This window comes from Daucus carota, chromosome 9, assembly GCF_001625215.2.
Source record: "Daucus carota subsp. sativus chromosome 9, DH1 v3.0, whole genome shotgun sequence".
NCBI classification, from domain to species: Eukaryota; Viridiplantae; Streptophyta; class Magnoliopsida; order Apiales; family Apiaceae; genus Daucus; species Daucus carota.
Window position 1 is genome coordinate 35,312,260 of NC_030389.2, and position 23,862 is coordinate 35,336,121.

The 23,862-nt window shown below is 35.3% G+C and overlaps 6 protein-coding genes across 8 annotated transcripts; 5 read left to right on the forward strand and 1 right to left on the reverse strand.

The window, feature by feature from the left end:
- The first annotated feature begins 812 nt into the window (after positions 1-812).
- LOC135149637 (uncharacterized) lies at positions 813-2,136 on the forward strand. The gene is made up of 2 exons (XM_064085405.1): positions 813-1,404; positions 1,520-2,136. The coding sequence occupies exons 1-2, from the start codon at positions 813-815 to the stop codon at positions 2,134-2,136; spliced, it is 1,209 nt and encodes a 402-aa protein (XP_063941475.1).
- Positions 1,992-10,783, forward strand: LOC108201513 (uncharacterized). Its single transcript, XM_064084716.1, has 9 exons — positions 1,992-2,168; positions 3,181-3,819; positions 3,945-4,553; positions 4,838-5,350; positions 6,614-7,167; positions 7,404-8,169; positions 8,348-8,719; positions 8,968-9,557; positions 9,880-10,783. Exons 1-9 carry the CDS (start codon positions 2,144-2,146, stop codon positions 10,528-10,530), a joined length of 4,719 nt encoding a protein of 1,572 aa, XP_063940786.1. The 5' UTR covers positions 1,992-2,143; the 3' UTR covers positions 10,531-10,783.
- LOC108200665 (uncharacterized) lies at positions 10,008-22,412 on the reverse strand. 3 transcript variants are annotated; one of them, XR_010287706.1, is made up of 7 exons: positions 22,181-22,394; positions 21,302-21,429; positions 20,239-21,122; positions 20,045-20,150; positions 19,505-19,695; positions 18,996-19,370; positions 10,008-10,491 (listed from the first exon to the last, which is right to left on the reverse strand). XR_010287706.1 is itself a non-coding variant. In XM_017368895.2 (6 exons), the coding sequence occupies exons 3-6, from the start codon at positions 20,991-20,993 to the stop codon at positions 19,094-19,096; spliced, it is 1,329 nt and encodes a 442-aa protein (XP_017224384.1). In that variant the 5' UTR covers positions 20,994-21,122; positions 21,302-21,429; positions 22,181-22,412; the 3' UTR covers positions 18,905-19,093. The 3 variants fall into 3 exon arrangements, 2 of the variants coding, with proteins under 2 accessions (XP_017224384.1, XP_017224386.1); XM_017368895.2 differs by lacking the exon at positions 10,008-10,491 and having other exon boundaries at positions 18,905-19,370; positions 22,181-22,412; XM_017368897.2 differs by lacking the exon at positions 10,008-10,491 and having other exon boundaries at positions 18,905-19,370; positions 20,239-21,078.
- Positions 11,432-11,878, forward strand: LOC135149638 (cytosolic sulfotransferase 5-like). Its single transcript, XM_064085406.1, has one exon. The coding sequence runs from the start codon at positions 11,432-11,434 to the stop codon at positions 11,876-11,878; it is 447 nt and encodes a 148-aa protein (XP_063941476.1).
- LOC108201514 (uncharacterized) lies at positions 14,543-17,046 on the forward strand. Its single transcript, XM_017369800.2, has 2 exons — positions 14,543-15,507; positions 15,598-17,046. Exons 1-2 carry the CDS (start codon positions 14,688-14,690, stop codon positions 16,884-16,886), a joined length of 2,109 nt encoding a protein of 702 aa, XP_017225289.1. The 5' UTR covers positions 14,543-14,687; the 3' UTR covers positions 16,887-17,046.
- Positions 17,580-18,782, forward strand: LOC108200666 (cytosolic sulfotransferase 13). Its single transcript, XM_017368898.2, has one exon. The coding sequence runs from the start codon at positions 17,635-17,637 to the stop codon at positions 18,643-18,645; it is 1,011 nt and encodes a 336-aa protein (XP_017224387.1). The 5' UTR covers positions 17,580-17,634; the 3' UTR covers positions 18,646-18,782.
- Positions 22,413-23,862: the final 1,450 nt, after the last annotated feature.

A 23,862-nucleotide genomic window follows, 5' to 3' on the forward strand; every position in this document is an offset into this window, starting at 1 on the left:
CCCAATTAAAGAAAAAAATAAATGAAAATAAATTGATTTTCTCTTCCGTCGTAAATCCGTCGTAATTGCCCAGAATTGGTGTAGTGATATGCGATTTTTAAACAGAAACACTTATTAATTTATCATAGTTGGTTTAACTTACCTCGTCAACTAATAGGAGCTAGAAATTGCAATAGCATATTTCTAGAATTTATAAGACAAAAATTGGTTTTGCTTATATAAGTAGTAGTATGGTTAGCAGATTGAAGATTGACTTAACTGTTATTGACTAAGCAGTGTTGTTTTGATTAGGAATTGTAGTGCTGTTTTATATGAAATTATTTGTTAAATAGCTGTTTTATAATAATAGGCACATATCAAACTGAAAAAACTCCTCCAAATAGCTTACAGAATTAACTTAATTATTTAAATTAAACCGCTACTTCAATCTCTGTTTATTTTCTTCTGTTGATCCAGAAATTCGAACATTTTTATATACACCAATATGACTAATTGTGATATAATTATGGATGAATTAGATGATTTCTATGATGCTCCCATAGATGGAGATACTGACGCCATTGCTGAATTGCAGATAGAACTTGATACACTCAACGACAAATGAAGATCCATGACTACATCTTTATCCATGATTTTTATGATGCTTATAGACGGAGATACTGACAAATAAATTATATATAACAACTTGCTAGTCAACATCTTCTTAATATATATAACCAAGCTTCCATTTATATATATATAACTAGCAAGTTGTTGTATTAATCCGAGAAATTCCACCAGGCAGGAGCAACTGGTAGAGTAAAGATATAGTCATGGATTTGGATACTCTCTTCGATGCTGCCATGGCAGGAGATGCTCATGCCATTGCTGAATTGGAGATGAAAGCTGATACACTGTTCGAATATGAAGAAATTATCCTTCACCTGCAATCAGAGAAGGGAAATACGGAACGTGTGAGATTCATTTTGAGTGAATTTCCACACAAAAATCTTTTGACGAAGCTGAGTAGAGATAAGCGTTCATTACTTCACTGGGCAATTTATACTGGACGAACTGAAGTGGCTGAGGTCATCATTGATGCAGCTCGCCATTTGCCTCCTCCTTCAGATAATGATAATAATCCAGTTACTTCTTTTCAAGCTTTTCTCAGGCAAGGTGATGAAGATAACAACACAGCTTTACATGCAGCAGTCACAGAAGGAAACCTCGCTATTGTTAAGCTACTAGTAGAGGCCGACCCGACTGATACACATATTCAAAACAATATGGGCAGAACACCAATGTATATAGCTGTGGAAAAAGGGCTCCACGATATAGAAGAGATTATCTCTACAACTTGCACTGCTCCATCTTTACTCGGACCTCATTGGGGTGCTGTTCAGCGTATTGAAAATGTGGACCGAGGTATGCTCTTTAAAGACTCTTTTCTTAACATAATATACTTGTTTTTGTTTTTTAAGCTGAATCCAGTTTTGTTATTTGTTAAAATCTTCTTCATTACACTTTTTTATTTTTGTAGCTAAGAGCCCTGGTGGAAGCCTCTACAAAATTATGAATAAAGATGCTCTGTATGCGGCTGCCATTGCTAGAGATGCTGATGCCATAGCTGCATTGGAGATGCATGCTGATAAACAGAACCAATATAACAAAGAAACTATCCTTCACACAGATTCCAGAGAAGGAAAAACAGAACACGTGCAATTTATATTAAGGGAGTTTCCAGACAAAAACCTTCTGGTCAAGCTCAACAATTATAAACAGACTGCACTTCACTTGGCTTTGTCTGACGGACACACTGAAGTGGCCGAGATCCTCATTAATGCTGCTACAGATTTACTGCCTCCTTCTCCACATGATGATAATACTGATGATGATGATGATAATCCAGTTATTTCACTCCAAGCTTTCCTTAGGCAAGCTAATAAATGGTTGGAAACGGCCTTATCCATAGCAGTTGAGAACGGTTACGCTCCTATTGTTAAGCTATTAGTAGAGGCCGACCCAAGTGATAAACATATTCAAAATGATCGAGACAGAACACCACTGTACATAGCTGTTGAACAAGGGTACAATGATATAGTAGAGATAATCTCGTACAACTTGCACAGCTCCGTCTTTGAATGGACCAGATGGTAGTGCTGTTATGCGTATTAAGAATCAGGACCAAGGTATGCTTATAAGACTCTTTTCTTCAAAACATACTTGTTTTTGTTATGAGTTAATTGCAAATTACACCTCTAAACTTGGGCCCAAACGCACTTCGGACAACATACTTTTATAAATTGTATTTTGCATCCCCTCGGTATTTAGCGCGCTGCAATGTACAACCTTTCCGTCCAAGTCCGTTAAATCTCATTGTTTAACCTTACTTAAGTAAGGGTAGAACGGGAAAATCCATTTTCAACGATCTTCTTCCCCAATTTTCTATATATGCCCTAATTTCTTGGCTTAGTCTCTTCTCTTCTTTAGAAAATATACATTTGATCATCAAGAGCCATACGTCATATGGGTATAGATCAATTAAGCAGACATACAGTGAAATATATATAAAAAAATCATTCCTGGGACCTTGATATAATTCAAACAAATATAACCTATACGCGGTTTAAGGCTGGGGAGAGGGACCGAGTATATCCAACAAAGACTGCTAAATCTTCTTAAAACCAGTATATACTGTATAGAATTTAGAATAAACAACCTTATTTCATTAGCATCACCTGATCATCACTTAGATCATTAAACATCGCACTACACATGTGTACGGAGCTTCGCTGTTACCCAGAAAATAAATACGGAGGCTCGCTCCGATGACTAGTTCTGCACGTTCCAGTGGGGTGGTTTATGATTTGCGCAGGGTTTTTTTAGAATTAGATGTTAATTTTGTAATTAACTGATGATTAGTGGTTTAGTGTTTTAAATTTTTTTAATTACCATAAATGCCATTGATTTTTAAACTGCTGCGCTATCTTTTGACGGAAAGGATGTCGAATGCAGCGCGATAAATAGTAAGGGGTTGCAAATTGCAATTTATAAAAGTTTGTTGACTGAAGTGCGTTTGGACCCAAATTTAGGGATGTATTTTGCAATTAACTCTTTTGTTATTTAAGCTGAATCCAATTTTCTAATTGTTAAAATCTTCTTCACTATTTGATTTGACACTTTTTTTATATTTATATATAGCTAAGAGCCCTGGTGGAAGCCTCTACAAAATTGTGGATAGTGATGCTCTGTATGCGGCTGCCATAGCCAGAGATGCTGATGCCATAGCTGCATTGGAGATGCATGCTGGTAAACGGAACAGACGCGAAGAAACTATCCTTCACACAGAGTCCAGAAAAGGAAAAACAGAACACGTGCGATTTATATTAAGGGAGTTTCCGGACAAAAACCTTCTGGTCAAGCTTAGCACAGTTAAATGGACTGCACTTCACTTGGCATCGTCTGAAGGACACACAGAAGTGGTTGCGATCCTCATTGATGCTGCTACACATTTACTGCCTCCTTCTCCACATGATGATAATACTGATGATGATAATCCAGTTACTTCATTCCAAGCTTTCCTTAGGCAAGCTGATAAATGGTTGGAAACTGCCTTATACAGAGCAGTTGAGAAAGGTCACGCTCCTATTGTTAAGCTATTAGTAGAGGCCGACCCAAGAGATAAACATATTCAAAATGAACGAGGCAGAACACCAATGTACGTAGCTGTTGAAAGAGGGTACAATGATATAGTAGAGATAATCTCTACAACTTGCACAGCTCCGTCTTTGAATGGACCAGATGGTAGTGCTGTTATGCGTATTAAGAATCAGGACCAAGGTATGCTTATAAGACTCTTTTCTTTAAACATACTTGTTTTTTGTTATTTAAGCTGAATCCAATTTTCTTGGTTAAAATTTTCTTCACTATTTGATTTGACACTTTTTTTTTATTTTTATATATAGCTAAGAGCCCTGGTGGAAGCCTCTACAAAATTGTGGATAATGATGCTCTGTATGCGGCTGCCATTGCTAGAGATGCTGATGCCATAGCTGCATTAGAGATGCAGGCAGATAAACGGAACAAATACGAAGAAACTATCCTTCACACAGAGTCCAGAAAAGGAAAAACAGAACACGTGCGATTTATATTAAGGGAGTTTCCAGACAAAAACCTTCTGGTCAAGCTTCAAAATCGTAAAGGGACTGCACTTCACGTGGCATTGTATGCAGGACACACAGAAGTGGCTGAGATCCTCGTTAATGCTGCTACACATTTGCTGCCTACTACTTTTCAAGCTTTCCTTAGGCAAGCTGATGATAAAATGGACACTGCCTTGCACGCCGCAGTTCAGATGAAAAATGTGGCCCTCGTTGAGCTATTAGTGGAGGCCGATCCAAGTGATTCACATACACAGAACAGTCAAGGTGAAACACCAATCTACATAGCTGTCGAAAGAGGGTACTACGATACAGCGAAGATGATTTGTACAACTTGCACTGCTCCTACTAATTTGGAGGTTCCTAGTGGTAGCACCACTGTTTTACATATTCTTATCAAGAAGGCCGCCCAAGGTATATTTTCGGTTTATACCCCTAACCTCTCCAGCATATTTATTGTTAGTAAACAAAATTTACAGCATACATACATGTATCATATAAAAATGCAAAAGGTTGAACAGTTATAATCCACTCAAGTGATGTGGGCAAAATGATATATATTTGGTTTTTAACAGTTATAAGATATTCTTTTTAACATCAGATAATAAATTTTATGCTATAATACTTCGAATATCTTATATTTGAAATATAAAAAAGAAGACCTTTATTCTAATTCTTTTTTTTTGTTAACTTCACAGAAGAAGATACAGATGCTATTGAAAATATAGATGCTATTGCGGAAATCATCCTAAAACCCCTAAAAGTTGTTAATAATTATCTGCCTGGGAAGTCTAAGATGATTAGAACTGACGAGGAAATCATCCTAGAACCCCTAACAGTTGAAGATAATTATCTGCCTGAGAAGTCTAAGATGATTGAGCTCTGGGATAGAACTGACGAGGAGAGATGCACCATTTTGCAGTTGGCTGTAGAGAGAAATCATTTGAAGATTGTTAATTTAATATTGCAAGCCGTTGAATCAATAGTATCTGCGGCTTGTAGTTGTAGTTTGATGGATGTCGAGCCTGTAATTCGCACTTTCATGAGTATCAAGTCTTTGAGTTACAAAGCCATGGATAAAGAACACATTGATATGTTCAACTCACTCACCACAGCATATGAAGCATGCAAAGAGCAGGTCCCAAGGATTGGAAATAAAGTGGATAGATACAAAATGTGGTTGATTTCTGCTATTTGTCACCGCCAAGAAGGTATATACAGTTATTTGATACTCCCTCTGTTTTTTTTATGGGCACGTATGGGTTGACCGCCTAGTAAAAAATGTTATTTTTAATTGATTTTTTTTTGTTAATTAAAATTTTGATTACATATTTATATTGAGAAAAAGAAAATTTTAAAAATTATATTTTTAATTATCCGGTCAAAACACTTAAAAGTGTGTGTCAAAAAGTCAAACGTCATATATTAAAAAACAAAAGGAATATGATTAAAATACAATTAATATAATATATTAATAATCATAACCTAAATTAAATATGATATCCTATGTAAAATTATGTTATATGGATTATTTTTTTAACAGACAATACATAATTATGAGATAGGAACATTAGAAATATATTTTTATATTTGTGAGACATTTATCTGTATATGTGTGTCTGTGTGTAAGATAAAAAATAATTATTATATGTATATGAATATGTATATAATAATTATTTTTCGTGTATATGAATATGTTAAAGTTGTTCGATTCGACCCTCAAGTTTTTATGTTGTACCTTTTAGCCCTTTTTTAAATACCGGTATAAATCGGGGGTTAACTTGACAATTCATACTCAGAGTAAAGTTTGGGCATACGTTTTGACCCCTAAAGTATACATCTCGTTCCTTTTAACCCCTAAAAATTACATTAAAATACATTAGATGTTCCTTTTAAGCTCGATGTTTCATGCCCCTTTTAACCCTCACGTGTGAAATATCAACTGTGTCCACCCCGTTTTATACCGGTATACACCATAAGGGCTAAAAGGTTCATTCGCAAAACTTGGAGGGTCGAATCGAACGACTTTGAATATCGAGGCCGCATCGGAACTTCCACCCAAACTTCGAGGGCTAAAAGGTCATTAAGCCTTTTAATTATAGAAGATCTGATAATTAGTAAAACAGATATTAAGGTCCAAGTTTAAATTTAAAGCTAATATACACTAATTTGCAAAGAATAATAACACAATGAGATGAACTAATCCACTTCTCCTATCCACAAAAGTATTATTGATGTCATTTTTCATGTTTTGTCCTTTCTCTTTGGACTTTAGATATCAAGATCAGTTCTGATGAAATTGTTAGTCCTGAGAATTAAAAAGCTTGGTTTCATAGTATTACTAACTTGACTATTGTTTGACAATTTAAAAATATACATATATAAAGAGGATAGATTCAGTTTGATGAAAATATACATATATAAAGAGGATAGATTCAGTTTGATGCCCAGTTGATAATCACTTTTTTTTTCAGAATCGGTAATTAGCATTTTGAAGGAGGAATTTTATCTTGAACACCCTGTAACCTTTGCCGACAATCTAGGATGGACGGCCCTTCATCATGCAGCATACCACGAATTTGATACAGTGATTCATGCTATAGTGGAAGCACAAAAAAGGTTCAGACACTCATTTGTATACCAAGATATGTTATCAACACCTTTTCAGGTAGCAGCAGCAAAAGGGTATACTTCTACGGTCATATGTCTTATGCAGTCATGGCCATCTTCGTCATCAGCATATACTGTTGTTGATAAAAATGAACGAAGTATACTACACTTAGCCGCATTGCAAAGTAAAAAAGAGATGATACAAGGCATTTTAAAATATTGTTCGCAAGAGTTGAAGGAAGAGTTTGTCAATAAGCAGGATAAAAATGGTGATACACCACTTCACATTCTTATCAGGCGTGGTTGCTTTATTCCTGAACTCCTGAAATATGAAGGGCTTCATTTAAGGGTAAAAAACAAGAGAGGTTGGACTGCTGCTGATATGTTATATTCTGAAGAGAAAGTTATTGATGATCAGGTACTCTAAAACTTACATTTTTATACTAATTGTGAAAACTTGTATTCTTATTCTTATTTCACAAAAAAACACTTTAAAACTCAGAGAAAGAACATGTGCAACTCTACTATACATAAAGATGACGTATGGACCGTCTTCCCACGTGTTCCTGATTTTCACCATTTAGGTGATTTTATATATATTGTTATCTTCAAATTAAGGTGATTGTTATATTATTTTCTTTGCTTTATTTATAGGTACAAATCAAACTTGTAATTGATGGTTTGCATCCATCAAAGGATATTTTTTCAAATTCTGTGTTGCCAAGTATACGAATGAAAGAAGATAAGATTCTTCATGAACAAGCAAAACTGAAGGTGCAAGGAAAGTACGCAGCAATGAAAGGAGATACTGATGCCATTGCCACTTGTTTTGCCGATGCCATTGCTGGAGATTCTATTTCCGCAGCAGCATTGAAGATGAAAGCAGATAAACCGAATGAATTGAAAGAGACTATCCTTCACGTTGAATCAAAAAAGGGAGATATAGAAAACGTGCGACTCATTGTGAGTGAGTTTGCAAACAAAAGCCTTTTGGGGAAGCTGGATAGATCGAAACAAACTGCACTTCACCTTGCAGCACAACACGGACATATTCAAGTGGTTAAAGCTCTCATTGATGCAGCTAGACTTTTGCCTTCTTCTTCAGCGAATGATGATTCCCATAATACAGTCGGTTCTTTTCAGGGTTTTATTAGGCAAGCTAATGATCCAGACCTGAACACCGCATTACACCTTGCAGTGCTTAATGGAAAAGTGGAAATAGTTAAGCTCTTGGTAGAGGCAGATCCAAATGCTAGCCATGTTCAAAATAAAGAAGGCAAAACTCCAATCTATATAGCTGCGGAAAATGGGTACAAAGATATAATAAAGGAGATCTGTACAGCTTGCAGAGCTCTGTCTTTAGATGGTCCGGGTGGGAGGACAACTGCTTTGCATGCTCTTATTGAGAATATGGACAGAGGTATGTAGTATGGATGTATGATTTGAATTTGTCAAGCTTCAGACTGCTTATTTAAAAAATACATTTCTGATATCTTGTTGGACGAATTGATAAACTTTTAGTGTAGATCAATAAAAGTTTTTAGGTGTTACTCAGTATATTTTAGGGACCTAGTCTCATATTTTAAAAATTTTGTAAGGAGGAGAGATCGATGTCATTGGGATGATGGTTAACAGAGCCAAATGTTGGAGTACTGCTCAGAATGCATCAGATGCTGATTTTAGATCATTATTTAGTAAAAAAGACAAGTCAGAAAGAACTGTCTTACAACTGGCAGTGGAAAGAGATGATGTGAATGCTGTTACACTGACACTACAAGAAGATCCGGCCTATCAACGTGGTGGTGAAAAGAAAAGAAATGATCTGATGCGTTTAATCTGCAAGGCCATTGATAACGAGTATAGTCCTGATATTATCAAGTCACTTTCTGAAACTTACAAAGATGGAATAATCGACCATGATCCTAACCACGTGCTTGCTTTAATCCTTGCGATTCATAAGCTTGATAAAGGTATGTAATATATATCAATATATACTATATTATTCAATTATTTGATTACTTGTAGAAAGTTAATTTGCAAATAAGTGCAGAATATTATGTAAGCTACTTCAAGTAAAATTTTTGTTGCTATATCAAGTACTTCAGTATAATTGAGACCTCATGTGGTGCGACTAAAATTTAAGATTATCATGTGTATTTTTTTCTTGACTTGTGTTTGATGACAATTCAGGTATTCACATATTTTTTTTTTGCTTCAGAATCTGTACTAAATCTCTTGGAGAAGGCCAAAACACTTGTAACTTTTACTGAAGATAATGGGTGGACACCTCTTCACTATGCAGTATATTACGAATTTGATTGGATACTTGATGCCATAATAAAAGCACAAAACGATTTGGAACACCCATTTGTGTTACAAGAGATGGAAAAAACGCCATTTTATTTAGCTGTCAAACATGGATATACTTCAACGTTGTTACGACTTATGAAATTATGGCCAGCTTCATCTTCTACTGAGGGCTCTCTATACACAATACGTACTCAAGAAGATCAAAATATATTACATTTGGCAGCTGCGGCTGATTCTGCTGATAAAAGAAAAGCTGCTGCTGATAACAGAAAAGAGATGGTACAAGGTATTCTCAAATATTGTCCGAAAATGTACAAGGACGATATGTTGAAACAACCAGATAGCAACGGTGATACTCCTCTCCATCTCATTATCTCCCAAGGTTGTTTTATCCCCGAACTAGTAAAATATGAAGGACTTGATACAAAAACAAGAAACAAGCAAGGCTTTACTCCTATGGACATGCTGTATGTTAAAGATGCCATTGTTGAAGATCAGGTACTATAAAACCTTACTTTTCTTTTGCACTTATTAATGATAACAATTTTTTTGTCCTTTCGTAACAAGGAAATAACGGAAGTACAGGAAACTTAGTACCTTAAGTCTTGCTTTCAATTAGTATGTAGTAAATGCTTACCTCTGTTTAGCTTCCATTGGTTTTAACTTTGCTCTCTGGCTAGTTGCATCAGAGGTGCCGAGGCAAGAAAGATTACTGCAATGATTATTTTGATACCTCTAAAGTCTAATTACAGTCTTATTATGAAGGATCAGATCTCCAAATTAAGATAATTAGTAATTATTGGTTGTCATTTATCTGCAGGTGAATATTAAAATTGCCCTCGACGAAGTCCAGAATGATCAATCAGTTTGGAAGCGTTGGTTTAAACGAGCAGAGAAGGAAACAGATATTTGGAAATGTAATAAAACCACCCCAGGTAAACGAAAGAATAAAGATGTTAAATTTGAGGTAGAGAAAAAAGATTTAGAGCAAAAAATGCATAAACAGAGGAGAGAAGATCTAGAAAGATATAAAACGAGGACCAACACCCAGATATTAGTTACTGCCCTTATAACGACAGTAACTTTTACAGTAGGATTCACGATGCCAGGTGGTCTCCATCAAAGTGGAGAGGTTGGAGAAGGTTTGGTTGTTCTGTCTAGAAGGAGAGCTTTTAACATCTTCATGATGTCAGATGCATTAACTCTGCTAATGTCAACGTCTTCATTGTTCTTATACTTCCTTGAATCAATGAATGATGATCTCCACCAAGTTTCACTACTCAATACCTCATCAACCGTGCTCAACATTCTTTCTATTATGGGGATGATGTTGACCTTCATTTCAGGAACATACGTGGTCTTATCCGACTCCCCGGCTCTAGCCATTGCTGTGTGCATTACTGGTTCCCTCTTCTTTTTTCTTATTCCTTTTCTGTGGATTATCAAGAGAGCATATAATCAATTTTCTTAAATCAATTTTCAATTTTCAATATTTTCAATAATTGAGTATGCATGTTGTTATTTCCAATAATTTCTTAAATCAATTTTCAATTTTCATGGTGTGTTGTATACAATTCCAAAATCAAGTGATAGATAGTGGTGTACTGTAAATCTGTACTTGATACACGTTTAAGGATCTTAACAGTAAGTAATATATGCTAAAAATGTCTGTTGTGTGATTTCAACTGGTCTTGGTTTCCATGTTTTATGTTGTTCTGTAATATTGTGCATGAGACTCTAAGTTCTATCCAAACATGTGTAATGTTGTTCATGATTTATCTTTCAAATCTCATGACTATTTTGAAGAAAAAGAGTGTTATTAGTCTCCCCTTTCAATAGAGAAAAAGGACCCATATACCACTTTGTTTTGCCAATACAGCAATAACCGGATCTATTTGTAATTTGTAATTTCTTTTGAAACCATTCTCCCAAGCAGAAGAAAATTTATGTTTTATTGACCAAATAAAACATAAATTTCAATTGTCAATTGTCAAAAAGAATTTCAACCCCGTGAAAATGATATCTTCCTTGTTACATCCCCAAAATCCGGCACTACCTGGCTTAAAGCTATCCTTTATGCATTGGTGAACCGCGAAGCCCACCCTCCTCAGGATCCTCACCATCCTCTACTTAGTAAAACTCCCCATCAGCTTGTTCCTTTTCTCGAATTTCTTCATCCCTCTGAGTATGACTCCGTTGGCAACTCCTCAGACAGTAGCACCAGGATCTTAGCAACTCATGTTCCATTAGGTACCCGTACCCTCCCAAAAGCCATAACCGGTGAATCTAGTTCATTAAACTGTAAAATAGTTTACCTCTGCAGGGACATCAAAGACAACTTTGTTTCACTCTTTCACTTTGGCAAGTATAGTATGAAAACCTCTCCCATCTCTTTGGAAGACGCCTTTGATTTGTACTGTAAGGGAATCAGTCCTGGTGGACCGATTTGGGATCAAATTTTGGGATATTGGAAAGAAAGCTTGGTAAAGCCACATAAGGTGCTGTTTATGAGGTATGAGGATATGAAGAAAGAGCCTCAGTTTCAGCTGCGGCGTCTTGCACATTTTCTTGGAAAACCCTTCTCCCAAGACGACGAAAATTTATGTTTGCCTGATCAAATTATAAGTTTGTGCAGTTTTGACAGCATTAGGAAGCTAGAGGTAAATAAAGCTAAAAACGCCGCACAGGGTTTTAGCAATGCTGCATTTTTCCGGAATGGTGTGGTTGGAGACTGGAAAAATTATTTATCTGCAGATATGTCTTCTAGGCTAGACCAAATTACAGAAGAAAAATTCCGGGGTTCTGGATTATCAATCTAAGATATCATCAGCATTTATGTGATTCTGAGCGTTGTTTCCATCTTTTTTGTTGTTCTGTACTACTGTTCTCTGTTGTTTGTGACTTCTATTTGTTCAAATAAAACTCTGCATTATGTGCAATCGATGTAAGGCCTTCCGCAGGAGAAATGCCCCAGATGCTATAAAACCCACAAGTACTTTCCAAGATAACAATGTTGGGAGAAATGGCCCCAAATATCATTAACGCCGGATAATCCAACGTTTTGATTTTCAAAAGAAAACGCTAGATCGTATTGTGTTTAGATCTGAAAAACTCTACAAAACACAACACTATTTGGCGTTTTAGGAGCAAAACTCCACATGAAATAGCGTTTAGGGTTTCAAAACGCTAGATCATGTAGCGTTAAGAAGAAAAAGAGGATAAACGCCAGACGATCGTGTAGGTCGAGGCTATCTTCTCCGGCACTGGTATTTGGGGCCATTTTCTTGAATATTGTGACGGTGAGGGCCAACATCCTTACCATAGTTACCCGGTTCGCGGGTCGACCCATGGATCCGTGAACTGGATCGTTCGTACCGGAACACGGGTCGAAGTCGATCCGGATCGCCATGGGTCGCGTTCCAGTTCGCCATTTCCGGCGAACCCATCTGTTTTGTTCCGGCGGCTTTAAAACTGAAAAAAAAAGGGAAGAAAAAGGATGATGGGTTGGGACCTGCAAATCGGTGAGGAAAAAACGGAGTGTTTCATATGTATATATGAATGTTTGGAGAAAAAATGAAGACGGCGCGGGAAGAAGATGAAGTGGGATCTGGGAATGTGGGAGAGAACTCAGAGAAGACGAGGCAGAGAAGACGAGGCTGCTTATACCAATGTAATATAATAATTATTGGTCAATGACTCAATGACTCTTAGTTGTACTGAAGTTCTTTTTACTTTTTTCTTTATTATTATTGTTTTTTATTCGATGTATGTAACGTGGCTTATTCAAATTTTATACTAACGAATTACTCATTTTTCATTTTTCATTTTTTATTACTACTTCCGTCTCAAATTAGATGACCTCGTTGATTTTGGGCATGTAACTTTAGGTGCATTGACCGTTTACTTCCGAAATTTATTTTTTTATTTTTTCTTTTGTAAATAAAAATTTCATATTTAAATATTTATTTGCAAAAATAAAATTTTAAAAATAAGTCATGTAGCTATGCGGTCAATGAACCTTAAATTTTGTGGCCAAAGTCAAAGGGGTTATCTAATTTATGATGGAGGGAGTATTGCTAAAATGAATTTATTAAGGTCAACTTACTATGACGGTGATCCACTATCATTTATCTTACCTATTTTTGTTTCGGTTGATCTTTATCCAATTTAAATTAATTTCAAATTTTAATACTTATAAAAATATTAGTTTTGGTTAATCAGATCAATTTATATACTGTGCATATGCTCTTTCAATAAATTAATGACCGATATTAATTATAAAAATTAAACATACGATTATGGATCAAACAAAACAAATGACAGTAGCTTATTTATTTTTTCAATTTTATTCATAAAAATAAAACTATCATAAATTTTAATTGTATTAAATTAAAATACAGCATTGAAATGATAATATTTAAGCAATAAATATTACAAATACGAGTATGATTCAAGTTCATGAAAAAAATAAAATATAAAATATAAAATTGAAAATTTAGTGCCCGAACACAAGAGTATATGATATTGAAAATTCGGTACCAGTACCCAAACACAAGAGTACATGGATATATTAGTGTCTCGTTTAGATTTTCAATATAAATACACAGCAGTGCGTCACAATGAAAGTACATGGAAGAAATACATAAAATATTAAAAACATATTAACTTTATAATATGTTTAGTTTTACATTTTATAACAAATAAAAATAATTTAATTATTAAAAACTAAATTTTACAATACATACAATTGTCAATATATTAATACACTTATACATATATACACGATATTAATATATTAGTATCAAGTTACTGTCACCAAAATAGTACACAAACCAAAATTCGGGTCGGATATGAATTTAAGTATTTTTACACGAATGTACACGTCATGGTTCATTCTCAAGTCTAAGTGGTACATTCTCAAGTATAAGTATATGATCACGAAAATATTATAGGTATCGACGATAAAATAGACTAGTACAGTCATTCTGATTAAATCATATATGATCACGAAATATATTTAAATAATCCACTACGTTCTACACCAAAAAAATGTAATACAATAATATAAAATATATTTTTACTTTTAAAATGTATCAACCGAGACTAGCACATTACTTGTGGTTTAAATCGTGATATACACACTGTGAAGTATATGATCACGAAAATGTATTTAGATAATGCACTACACAAAAAATAATGTGGTACAATAATTCAGAATAGCCGAGTCATGGTGATTTAAATCGTGATATACAGACTATGAAGTATATGATCACGAAACTAATATAAATAATACAATAATAATGTATCATGAAAAATAATATAAATAATACAATAATTAACGTGTAGATTTAAAAAAAATTAATTAAGATGTCATTTAAATACAAAGCTCTCTCTTTTGTCATATAAAAAAAATGCACATCTAAAAAACACATCAAGAAAAACAAAATATACAGGAATTGATCCGTTTTGTCTCTTGCTCTTCCTGTACATGTTCCCAGGACATGAATTAATTATAGAGTTTAATAACCAAAAACCAAACAAATTATATATACACGTCCATACTCTATTCCATATTCACCTAAACCTCTGAAACCTACACAGTACACACACAAAAATCTCTCTCCTCTAATGGCTTTTGGAAGAGGAAGAAAACGTCCTCATGAACAAATCTCACGCAGTGAAAGTGATCAAGACATCGAGGAAAATCAGTATGAAGAACCAAATCCAACAGAGGAAACCCCAACCGACGGTGATGAGCCTAATCCAGCACTCAAACCCTTACTTTCAGAAGTTGAATTTCAGGCTAAGGCAACTGGAAAAAACCCCGGAGGAGCAAAAAAGTGGATTTGTAAGCACTGCAAAAAAGGTTTCACCAGTTCATACACAAGAATTCATTACCACTTTCTTGGTGCTCCACCTGGAAAAAAAGCACAGATTCAAAGATGCCCTGTTTTGATGACAAATAAGGGAGAGTTAGAAAGAGTAAGAAAAATAGTTGCTGATGCAGAAGACAAAGGCATTTCCCCAAGTCTCAAGTCATCTACAATCGGTAACTCAATGAAAGCTTCACCAAATGAGAAAAATATAGCAGATTCTTTTCGCTCGATGGAACGACATTCGGTAGACTTGCTTGTCGAGAAAGCATTGTGTGCCAATGGCATTCCCTTTAATGTCCTTAGAAGTCCAGACTTTGTTGAAATGGTGAGAGGAATCAACCATGCTCCCAAGGATTATAAACTGCCATCATATGACAAAGCAAGGACCACACTGCTTGATGAATGCAAAAGGGATATCGAAAAAAAATTGTTGCCGCTGAAAGACACTTGGTACACTCATGGTGTCTCTATTATTTCTGATGGATGGGCCAATATAAAGCATAAACCACTTCTCAATGTCATTGTCTCCAATAGTCGTGGTTCTATGTTTTTATATGCTGAAAATTACGAAGGTACGTTAATATGATTGCAATATGGCATATTAGTAAAGGTTGATATATAGGTAAATTACTTAAATAAACCTGCCTTGTTTCTTTTTCCAGGAGTAGAGAAAACTGGAAAAGAGATTGCAGCATTTTTGCTTAAAGCAGTGGAAGACATCGGGCCTTCGTATGTTCTCCAAGTTGTTACCGACAATGCTGCAAACTGTAAGGCAGCCGGAAGAGAGATTTCAAAGGTACATAAGCATATTTTTTGGTCCCCCTGCGTGGCACATACTCTTAATTTAATCTTTAAGGATATTGCCGAAAAGTTTACTTGGATGCGAGATACATATAAAAGGGCAAAAGAAATAGTTAATTTTTTCAATAATCACTCACATGCCCTGGCAATGTTTAGAACACGTAGTGAACTTGAATTACTCAAAGTGGCCAAAACCAGATTTGCATCTCATTTTACTTTATTAAGGAGAGTAAACAAGTGTCGGGAAGCTCTGGCTACCACTGTGGTTTTAACTGCTTGGAAGGAATGGGTTAAAAAAAGTGAAGTAGGAGTAAGGATGCTTGCCGAAGAGATTGTTGCAACAATTGGAGATGAACACTTTTGGGAAGAGGTAAATAATATACTAGCCATAACCAAACCGATATATTTAATGGTTAAATTTTCTGATGGTGAGGGACCAAAAATGGGAGAGATATATGAGAGGATGGATTGCATGTTAGGAGAAATAAGTGATGCCATGAAAAATGGAGAGCATGCCAATGATCATTTTCAAATGCAAGAAATTTTAGTTAATCGTTGGGAGAAAATGAATATTCCTATGCATTGCTTGGGTTTTTCACTTAATCCCCATTATTATGATGCAAATTACTTGAGAATGGAAGCTCCGGGTGGTATGCCTAGGCGTCCTCCAAATCATGATTTAGAAGTTGTTAACGGGGTAATGGCAGCCTTAGAAAGAATTGGTGAAGATGCTACTGAAACAACACTTTTGCGTAGACAACTCTCGAGATTCCAAGTGAAAGAAGGAATTTTTGGATCACCGGCTGCGAGAATTGATGCTGTGTCCATGAGTCCAATTTCGTGGTGGTCAACATATGGTTCGGAAACTCCGGAATTGGCTGATATTGCAGTCAAGATTTTGGCACAACCAATCAGTAGTTCATCAGCGGAAAGAGCTTGGAGTACGTATTCATATATTCACAATGCAAAACGGAATCGGCTCAATGCTACAAGGGCTGATAAACTGGTATTCATTCATTCCAATGTCCGTCTTCTATCTCGTTGTTCCGAAAGCTATAAACAAGGGTCGTCAAGGAAATGGGATGTCAATCCAGAGAACACCCACTTGGAAGAGTCTGCCATCCGACTTGAAGATCAAAACTGGGAGTAAATTGAAGTTTATTAAATTCAATGTTGTTTGGGACATCTTGCTATTTATCTTGGTTTTTGTTTGGATCGTTTTCTTGAGTGATAATGCTGTCAACTCTGAATGTTTAAGTATTATAGTTTGGACTTAATACCCTTTATTATATCATGCTCATTCTGGTGTTAAAATCTTGTTTGCCTTTGTCTTTTCTATATGTTTGCCTTTGCCAATATGTCTGTTTTAGCACATGAGCAAGTACTGAGTAGTAACATGTTGAAGCTGAAACTTAAACTTGGACCTGTAACTTGTATTAACATTCCTCAGAACTCAGAAGTTCTACATTTCATGTAATGTATTAATAAACTAAATACTAGCATAAACATAATTGTTGTATTAAACTATGAGTCTAAATGATTGCTGAAATATATAATTTTTTAAAAAAAATTATGATAAAAAAGGGATCCTCCTTTCGATCCGCGAACCCGATTCACGGCTCGTCGTACCCGATTCACTCGAGGTAACGTCCCACGTACCCGTACTCGAACCACGTTCCCGATCGACCCGCGATCCGTGCAACTTTGATCCTTACTCCTGTACGTTTCATAGTTTCTCCGAAACTTTTTAATATGTCAAATCTCACCAAATTTTGGTATTTTGTTATTCAGTGCTTCTAATGTTCCACTAGAACGGGGTTTTGTTTATTAATAAAAGGTATAGATCGGCACGGGATATGTAGGAGTACTAGTTCCCCCACTGGTATTTAATACTGACAATGTACTATGGTCCTATTATGGATCAACCTCTCCACCAGCAGGTCAACGATGAGAATTTCCACAGCCAAGAATTTAAGGATCTCCTTTCATCCTTACCGAAAGAGAGAGGCTTAGCTCCAACCTACTCGTATCAATACCAAGGATTCTGGTACTCGCCTTTAGCTTTGCGAGGTGTTACTAACTGTCAAAAGCATTTTCATCCTCGCGAAAATGATATATTCCTTGTTACTGCCCCTAAATCCGGCACCACCTGGTTAAAAGCCATTCTCTATACGTTGATCAACCGTGAAGCCTACCCTCCACAGACTCCTAGCCATCCTTTGCTTAGCAAAACGCCTCATCAGCTCGTTCCTTTTTTTGAAACACTTGATCCCTCTGAATATGATGCAGTTTGCAATTCCTCAGACAGCAGGACTAGGATCTTTGCTACTCATATTCCAGTAGATAGCCTCCCAAGATTCTTTACGGATGACTCTACCTCATCAAACTGCAAAATCGTTTACCTTTGCAGGGACATAAAAGACAACTTTGTTTCCCTCTTTCACTTTGCCAACAAGGTCAACATGAGGCCGTCTCCCATTTCATTGGCAGATGCCTTCGAGTTGTTCTGCAAGGGAATTAGTGCAGTTGGACCGATATGGGATCAGATCTTGGGATACTGGAAAGAGAGCCTGGAAAAGCCACATAAGGTGCTTTTCATGAGGTATGAGGAGATGACAAATGAGCCCCGGTTTCAGCTCAGGCGTCTTGCGCATTTTCTTGGGAAACCTTTCTCTTTAGAGGAAGAAAACACGGGTGTTCTTGATCAAATCATCAGTTTGTGTAGTTTTGACACTATGAGCAAACTAGAGGTTAATAGCACTGGGATTTTGAAGCATGGTATAAGCAATAGTTCATTTTTTCGGAATGGCTTGGTTGGAGACGGCAAAAAATATCTAACTGCAGATATGGCTTCTAGGTTAGACCAAATTACAGAAGAAAAATTTCATGGTTCCGGGCTATCTTTCTGACATATTAGAATGCTGCTGCAGTAAATATGTGGTTTCAGAGTTTTTTTTCAGTATTTCTTGTTCTTCAGTGTTTTCTGTTAGTGAATCAAATTTGTTAATCTATCTACGCATGTGTATTCAAACACAATCTCCTCTGGTGTTTTCAGATTCATTCCCATGTGCATTTTCATGTAAAAGTTATTTATATAGATCTGTAATATAAGAACAAAACAGATTCTCCTAGCGACGTAAAAAATGAGTAATAACCAAAATATAGATGATAGAGCTCAAAAATTAATTCATGAAAAAGACCAATTTGTCATGTATATGCATATCTACATCTTGTGTTAATCAAGTGAGAAGGAACACACCTAGGGGCTCCTTTGGTCTGCGGCCTCTGTATAGAGAAATGAAAAGGACATTTACGACTTGCGTACAATGATAATGAGATCTGAAGAAAAGAATATTGTCAGTGTCCATGATCTTGTTTGCAACAAGTGAGCACATAATCCTCCAAGAATTCGGTGAGCTGTGTTGCGTAGAACTCTGGATAATTTCTCATATGATCAACGTGTGGCGTAGAGATGAAGTTGCAAGCCCGGACTTGATGTCCAATCCTCCGCTGCTCAGCTATGAAAGACTCCACAGATTCTGCAGGAATAACTTTATCTGCAGTGCTGTAGATGTATAACTGTGGACATCTCGGTTGTCCAGACTTCAGTTGATCCATTAAAGAAGTTAGCCTCCTGTAAAAGAAATAATTGTGTCATTCTGCACTGCTATCCATTCAACAATGTCGTAAAACAAAACCACAGCCCTTCCCAATAGCGCATAAACTATGAAACTAACACTATGCCTGACAGAAAATCCAACTCCTTACCCATTCACCGGAGGAAGTCTCAAGACTACCTCAAAAACCTTCTGTAATATGACATGCAAAGCTGCTTCCTTGAACGGTGGTTTGGATTCCTCAGAAACATAGGTTCTACATGGTACTTTTGTATTTTTGTCTTGTTTTGCTACTACAATTTGCTTTTTCAAAAAAGCAGCAGAGAAACCTGAAGCCCATACCTACATGGTGAAGAAGATAATCAGTAAACACTTTTGGCATTCTTAATATGAGGGGCCAATGCAAAACTTTATCAAAAAAAGCTTTAGAGGGATGACTAAACATCATTCATAGACTTTAACTATTCACACGTCAATTACAAATTAAATGCACACAGTGTGGAGTAACGATGCTGTTTTTTTAAATTGTCGATTAGTCCTTTAAGCTATTTCCATAAACTACAGAAGTAAATAATCAAGTCAAATTAAGGGGAATTAAATCCTAAACCCGAAACACTGGAATCCTTGTAAAAGCTAGACTGACTATGTGCATTTAGGCTTCTGGTGCTCAATGATTAGTATCTGAATTAACCTGTGGATCAGGGGATGCTACAGGAGCTGAATCAATGATACAGCCTTTAATCCTCTCTCTCAAAGTATAATCCATCTGTTGAAACTTTTCTAGAATAACTCCATATCTATAAGAACAGCCAATACAGACATTACGAAATGTGCTTTGAGCAGATTCAAGAACAGGTTAGAAATCTGTAAGAGGGAAAAGCTTACGTTAACCACCCTGTGTTGCTAAAAGTGTGAAACACAAAATTCTTTTCAAGCTCCTCTTCCAAGCAATCAGAGAGGTGATTCACAAGAAAATCTACATGCTCTTCAGCTTTCCCACCAGCTTTGTAGCTTACAATCTCAGACATGGGGAAAGTAAAGGTAATCACATGAAATCCTCTTGTGGTATAATACTCTGCATATTTTCTCAGATGCTTCTGCTTTGCGCCTAACCATCCAAGCAAAACAACTACTGTCCTAGACTTGGCCAATGAACATTTTGAATTCCCAGATACATCAATGGTATATGGCTCTGGTAAATGCCATCTATACAATTCGTCATCTGAGGATGATGAAGGTATTGGGAAGTCATGTGTATATGCAGTTGGCTTAGCTTTGGCTAACTCGGCAGAGTTATATATATTGAGCAAGACAGAGGAAGAGACAACAGAAGAAAACAAAAAGTTTGTAACAGGACCTCGACTTGTAAATTGAACCAGGCCTCGTATATTAGGAACAGGGAGTCTAATCTTGGCTACAAAAGATAAGTCAGACAACTTGGAATCCGACAATTGAGACACCCTTGAAGAATGTACTTGAGTACATGAATGTGAAGTAGAAGTTCGTTGGTCGGGTGAAAAGTCAATATTTAATAACTTTGAAGGCCTCAATTTCTCAAAAAGATCAGTATAGACAGAAGCTATAGCAACAGCAGAAGCTGCAAGAAACGGTCTTTGCAGGTATCCTCCTAAAGAACCCATGATATTCAACAACCTGACAATCTCTCATACCATTTCAACTTAAAAGTTTCAAATTCCAAATTCCCATAACCGCTTCAAATTTCAACTAAAATACCCGTAAAAACAAAATATTAATTGAGAATGAACAACCTGCAGAAATCAGATGGAAGCGGAGAGTAACCAGATGTGAAGCCAATGCATATTAGCTTATGAACATATACTATACGAACACGAAAAATATGGCAAGAAAAACAAGGTAAAATACTAAAATGTAATATAACACAACTTGGAAATTGACATTCTAATAAGCATGCCTCTTGATGTCATACCTGTTGAGGGTAAGTAGCTTCTTTTTATAATTCAAGAAAATGCGGGCTGCCAACACAGCATTGACAGCCTCGCAGAAACCAATATATAAAACTATCAACAGCCAACCAACTCTGATCTCCAAACACACCTGCAAGATTGCAGGAGCTTAATAAGTTGAATAACTTCAAAATTGTAGTATCAGAGAAGATCACTTCAGAAATATATAAGAATAGAGGACATAATAGGGCATAGTACTTAAACATAATTACTTTTTACTTAGGTGAAAGATTTTGATTGTGACAGATTTTTGTACATGCAGGGGGCATTACTAATGAGATTGGAGCTAGTAAAAATCCGTAAACATAATATCACACATTTGTCCCCAAAATGAAAACTAATTAACTTGGAAAAAACAGCAAAAGTAGCTATGCTATGTAAAGATAGACAGTTAGACACATGTTGACTACTGACTTTTAAGTTGTCACAAAATGTTGCTCCTGCCCTCTTTCATTGGATCTTTCACGTGACATATTTGGCTAACTTCCCAACAAAAAGACTAATAAATTTATACCCAACAACCCCAGCCGAACAAACAAGTTTTCACAGCAATTTTTTATCAGGTAAAACATAAACTTAACTTATATATAATATTAACACGTTTATTAGTAATAAGTTATTACTTATAACACCACGTACTTCGTATCAAAATCATATTCAAGAACTTTAACATTTCCCATTACTAATAAACGTGTTAATATTACAAACGAAGCCCCTATAACACAATTATATGTAATCAAACAACAAAATCTCGAAGAACATCATCAAAATCATACATGCTTATAGATGATCAACATATACATATATACATACATATACATATAAAACTCAGAAGAGCATACCTTAGAAAGAGATTAAAGGTGCAGGAGAAGGATAGAAGAGATTGAACGTGTAGTTTTTATTATTCTTGTTCAACTAGAAAACAATACAATGCAATACAAGAGTCTTGAGGTATAAGCTATATTTCAGGAGAGCCTCAAAAGTGGGATTTTTATCTCCTCTGCCTCTGTTTATATTGGCATATGCCACATATATACGTTGAGGGGAAAGAGAGGAGTTGTGTGCAGTGAGATTGTATGTATATACAAAATATACAATATTATATAGGCCAACATTCCATAGAGGGACTCCTTATATGGAGTTACATAGTGCGCCACTATAAATCATCAATTTTATTATAAATTCTGTTATAGAATACATATAAAACGTGATTTCAATATAGAATACTATAAAATAAATCTATTTTAAGTAATTTAACATTTAAAATTTGATTAAAAAAAATATATTTTCGAAACTGATTCTACAACAGAATAATTCTGGATGAGTATTATTCTGTTATAGAATCATGTTGAGATATTGTGTAATTTTAGATGATCTTTGGAATAAAAAATTTGTATAACTTCGTTTTCGTTTTAATAATCAAAATTTGCAATTATATTTTATAAAAAATATAATAGAATATATATTATGTATATATTTATAATGGTGTGCTACGTAACTCTATATAAGAGGGTATGTTATGGAGTGCTACCCATATTATATATATGGATACGCCTTTAATCTCTGTCGATATATATTACTAATAGCCTTGCCTTCTTGGTCTTTTCAACTGTTGCTTACACTTTTTCTTGTATTTATTGTCAAGATTTCCTCAGTAATGCATATAGGGTGGGGAATATACTTGACGGTGCTGTGGGGCTGTATTTAATTGAGATTAATATTTTTCACTCATGAAATATTCAATTCAAATGAAATAAAATTTTGGAATATTTAATTGAGATTTTAAATTATGTTATAAAATCAGGTGGTATTCATTCAGAAAGTATAATTAGATGGTATTAATTAGGACTGTTTAAAATCATTAATATTATGGTATTCAAATTCAATTTGTTATACAGAGTGCTATTTTTCATATTTTATTTTTAATATATTAATTATATTATATTTTTAGATAAGATAGTGGGCTCACGGTTTTGTCAAATATTTATTTCTTCTAAAATTTTCTGCCTGAAAAACAACTAAATTGATGTAACATATCTATTTAATTATATATTTTAAGACATTCGATATTATATGAAACAAAGACACAAAGTGTTTGGAGGATAAAATAACTTTTACTATGATTTATCAAAAATATTTTATATACATTTCGAATACATAGTGGGTCTGTTTGTTTGCCGGAAGCAGCTTTTGCTTCTAATTTTTTTTGCCTTTTTGTGTAAGAAGTACTTTTAAAGAGCTGAGAATGCTAACTTCTCTCTTACAGCTTCTGCTTTTTTTTTCAAATACTTTATTATTTTATTTACTTTTCACTTCTGCTCCACTTCTTTAATTTAAGCAAGAAGTCACTTTTTTAAGTTTGCCAAACGGCCCGGTATATATCAATAATGGAAGTTTTGCCTCCCCAAAGATCACGAATCATTCGTATCTATCACGTTAGGTTGTTAATTCAGCTAGTTGAAAAAGAAATCCCGAAAGCAAGCATATTCCACACCATTATAGCGAATCGCCTAAGGTCAAGTAA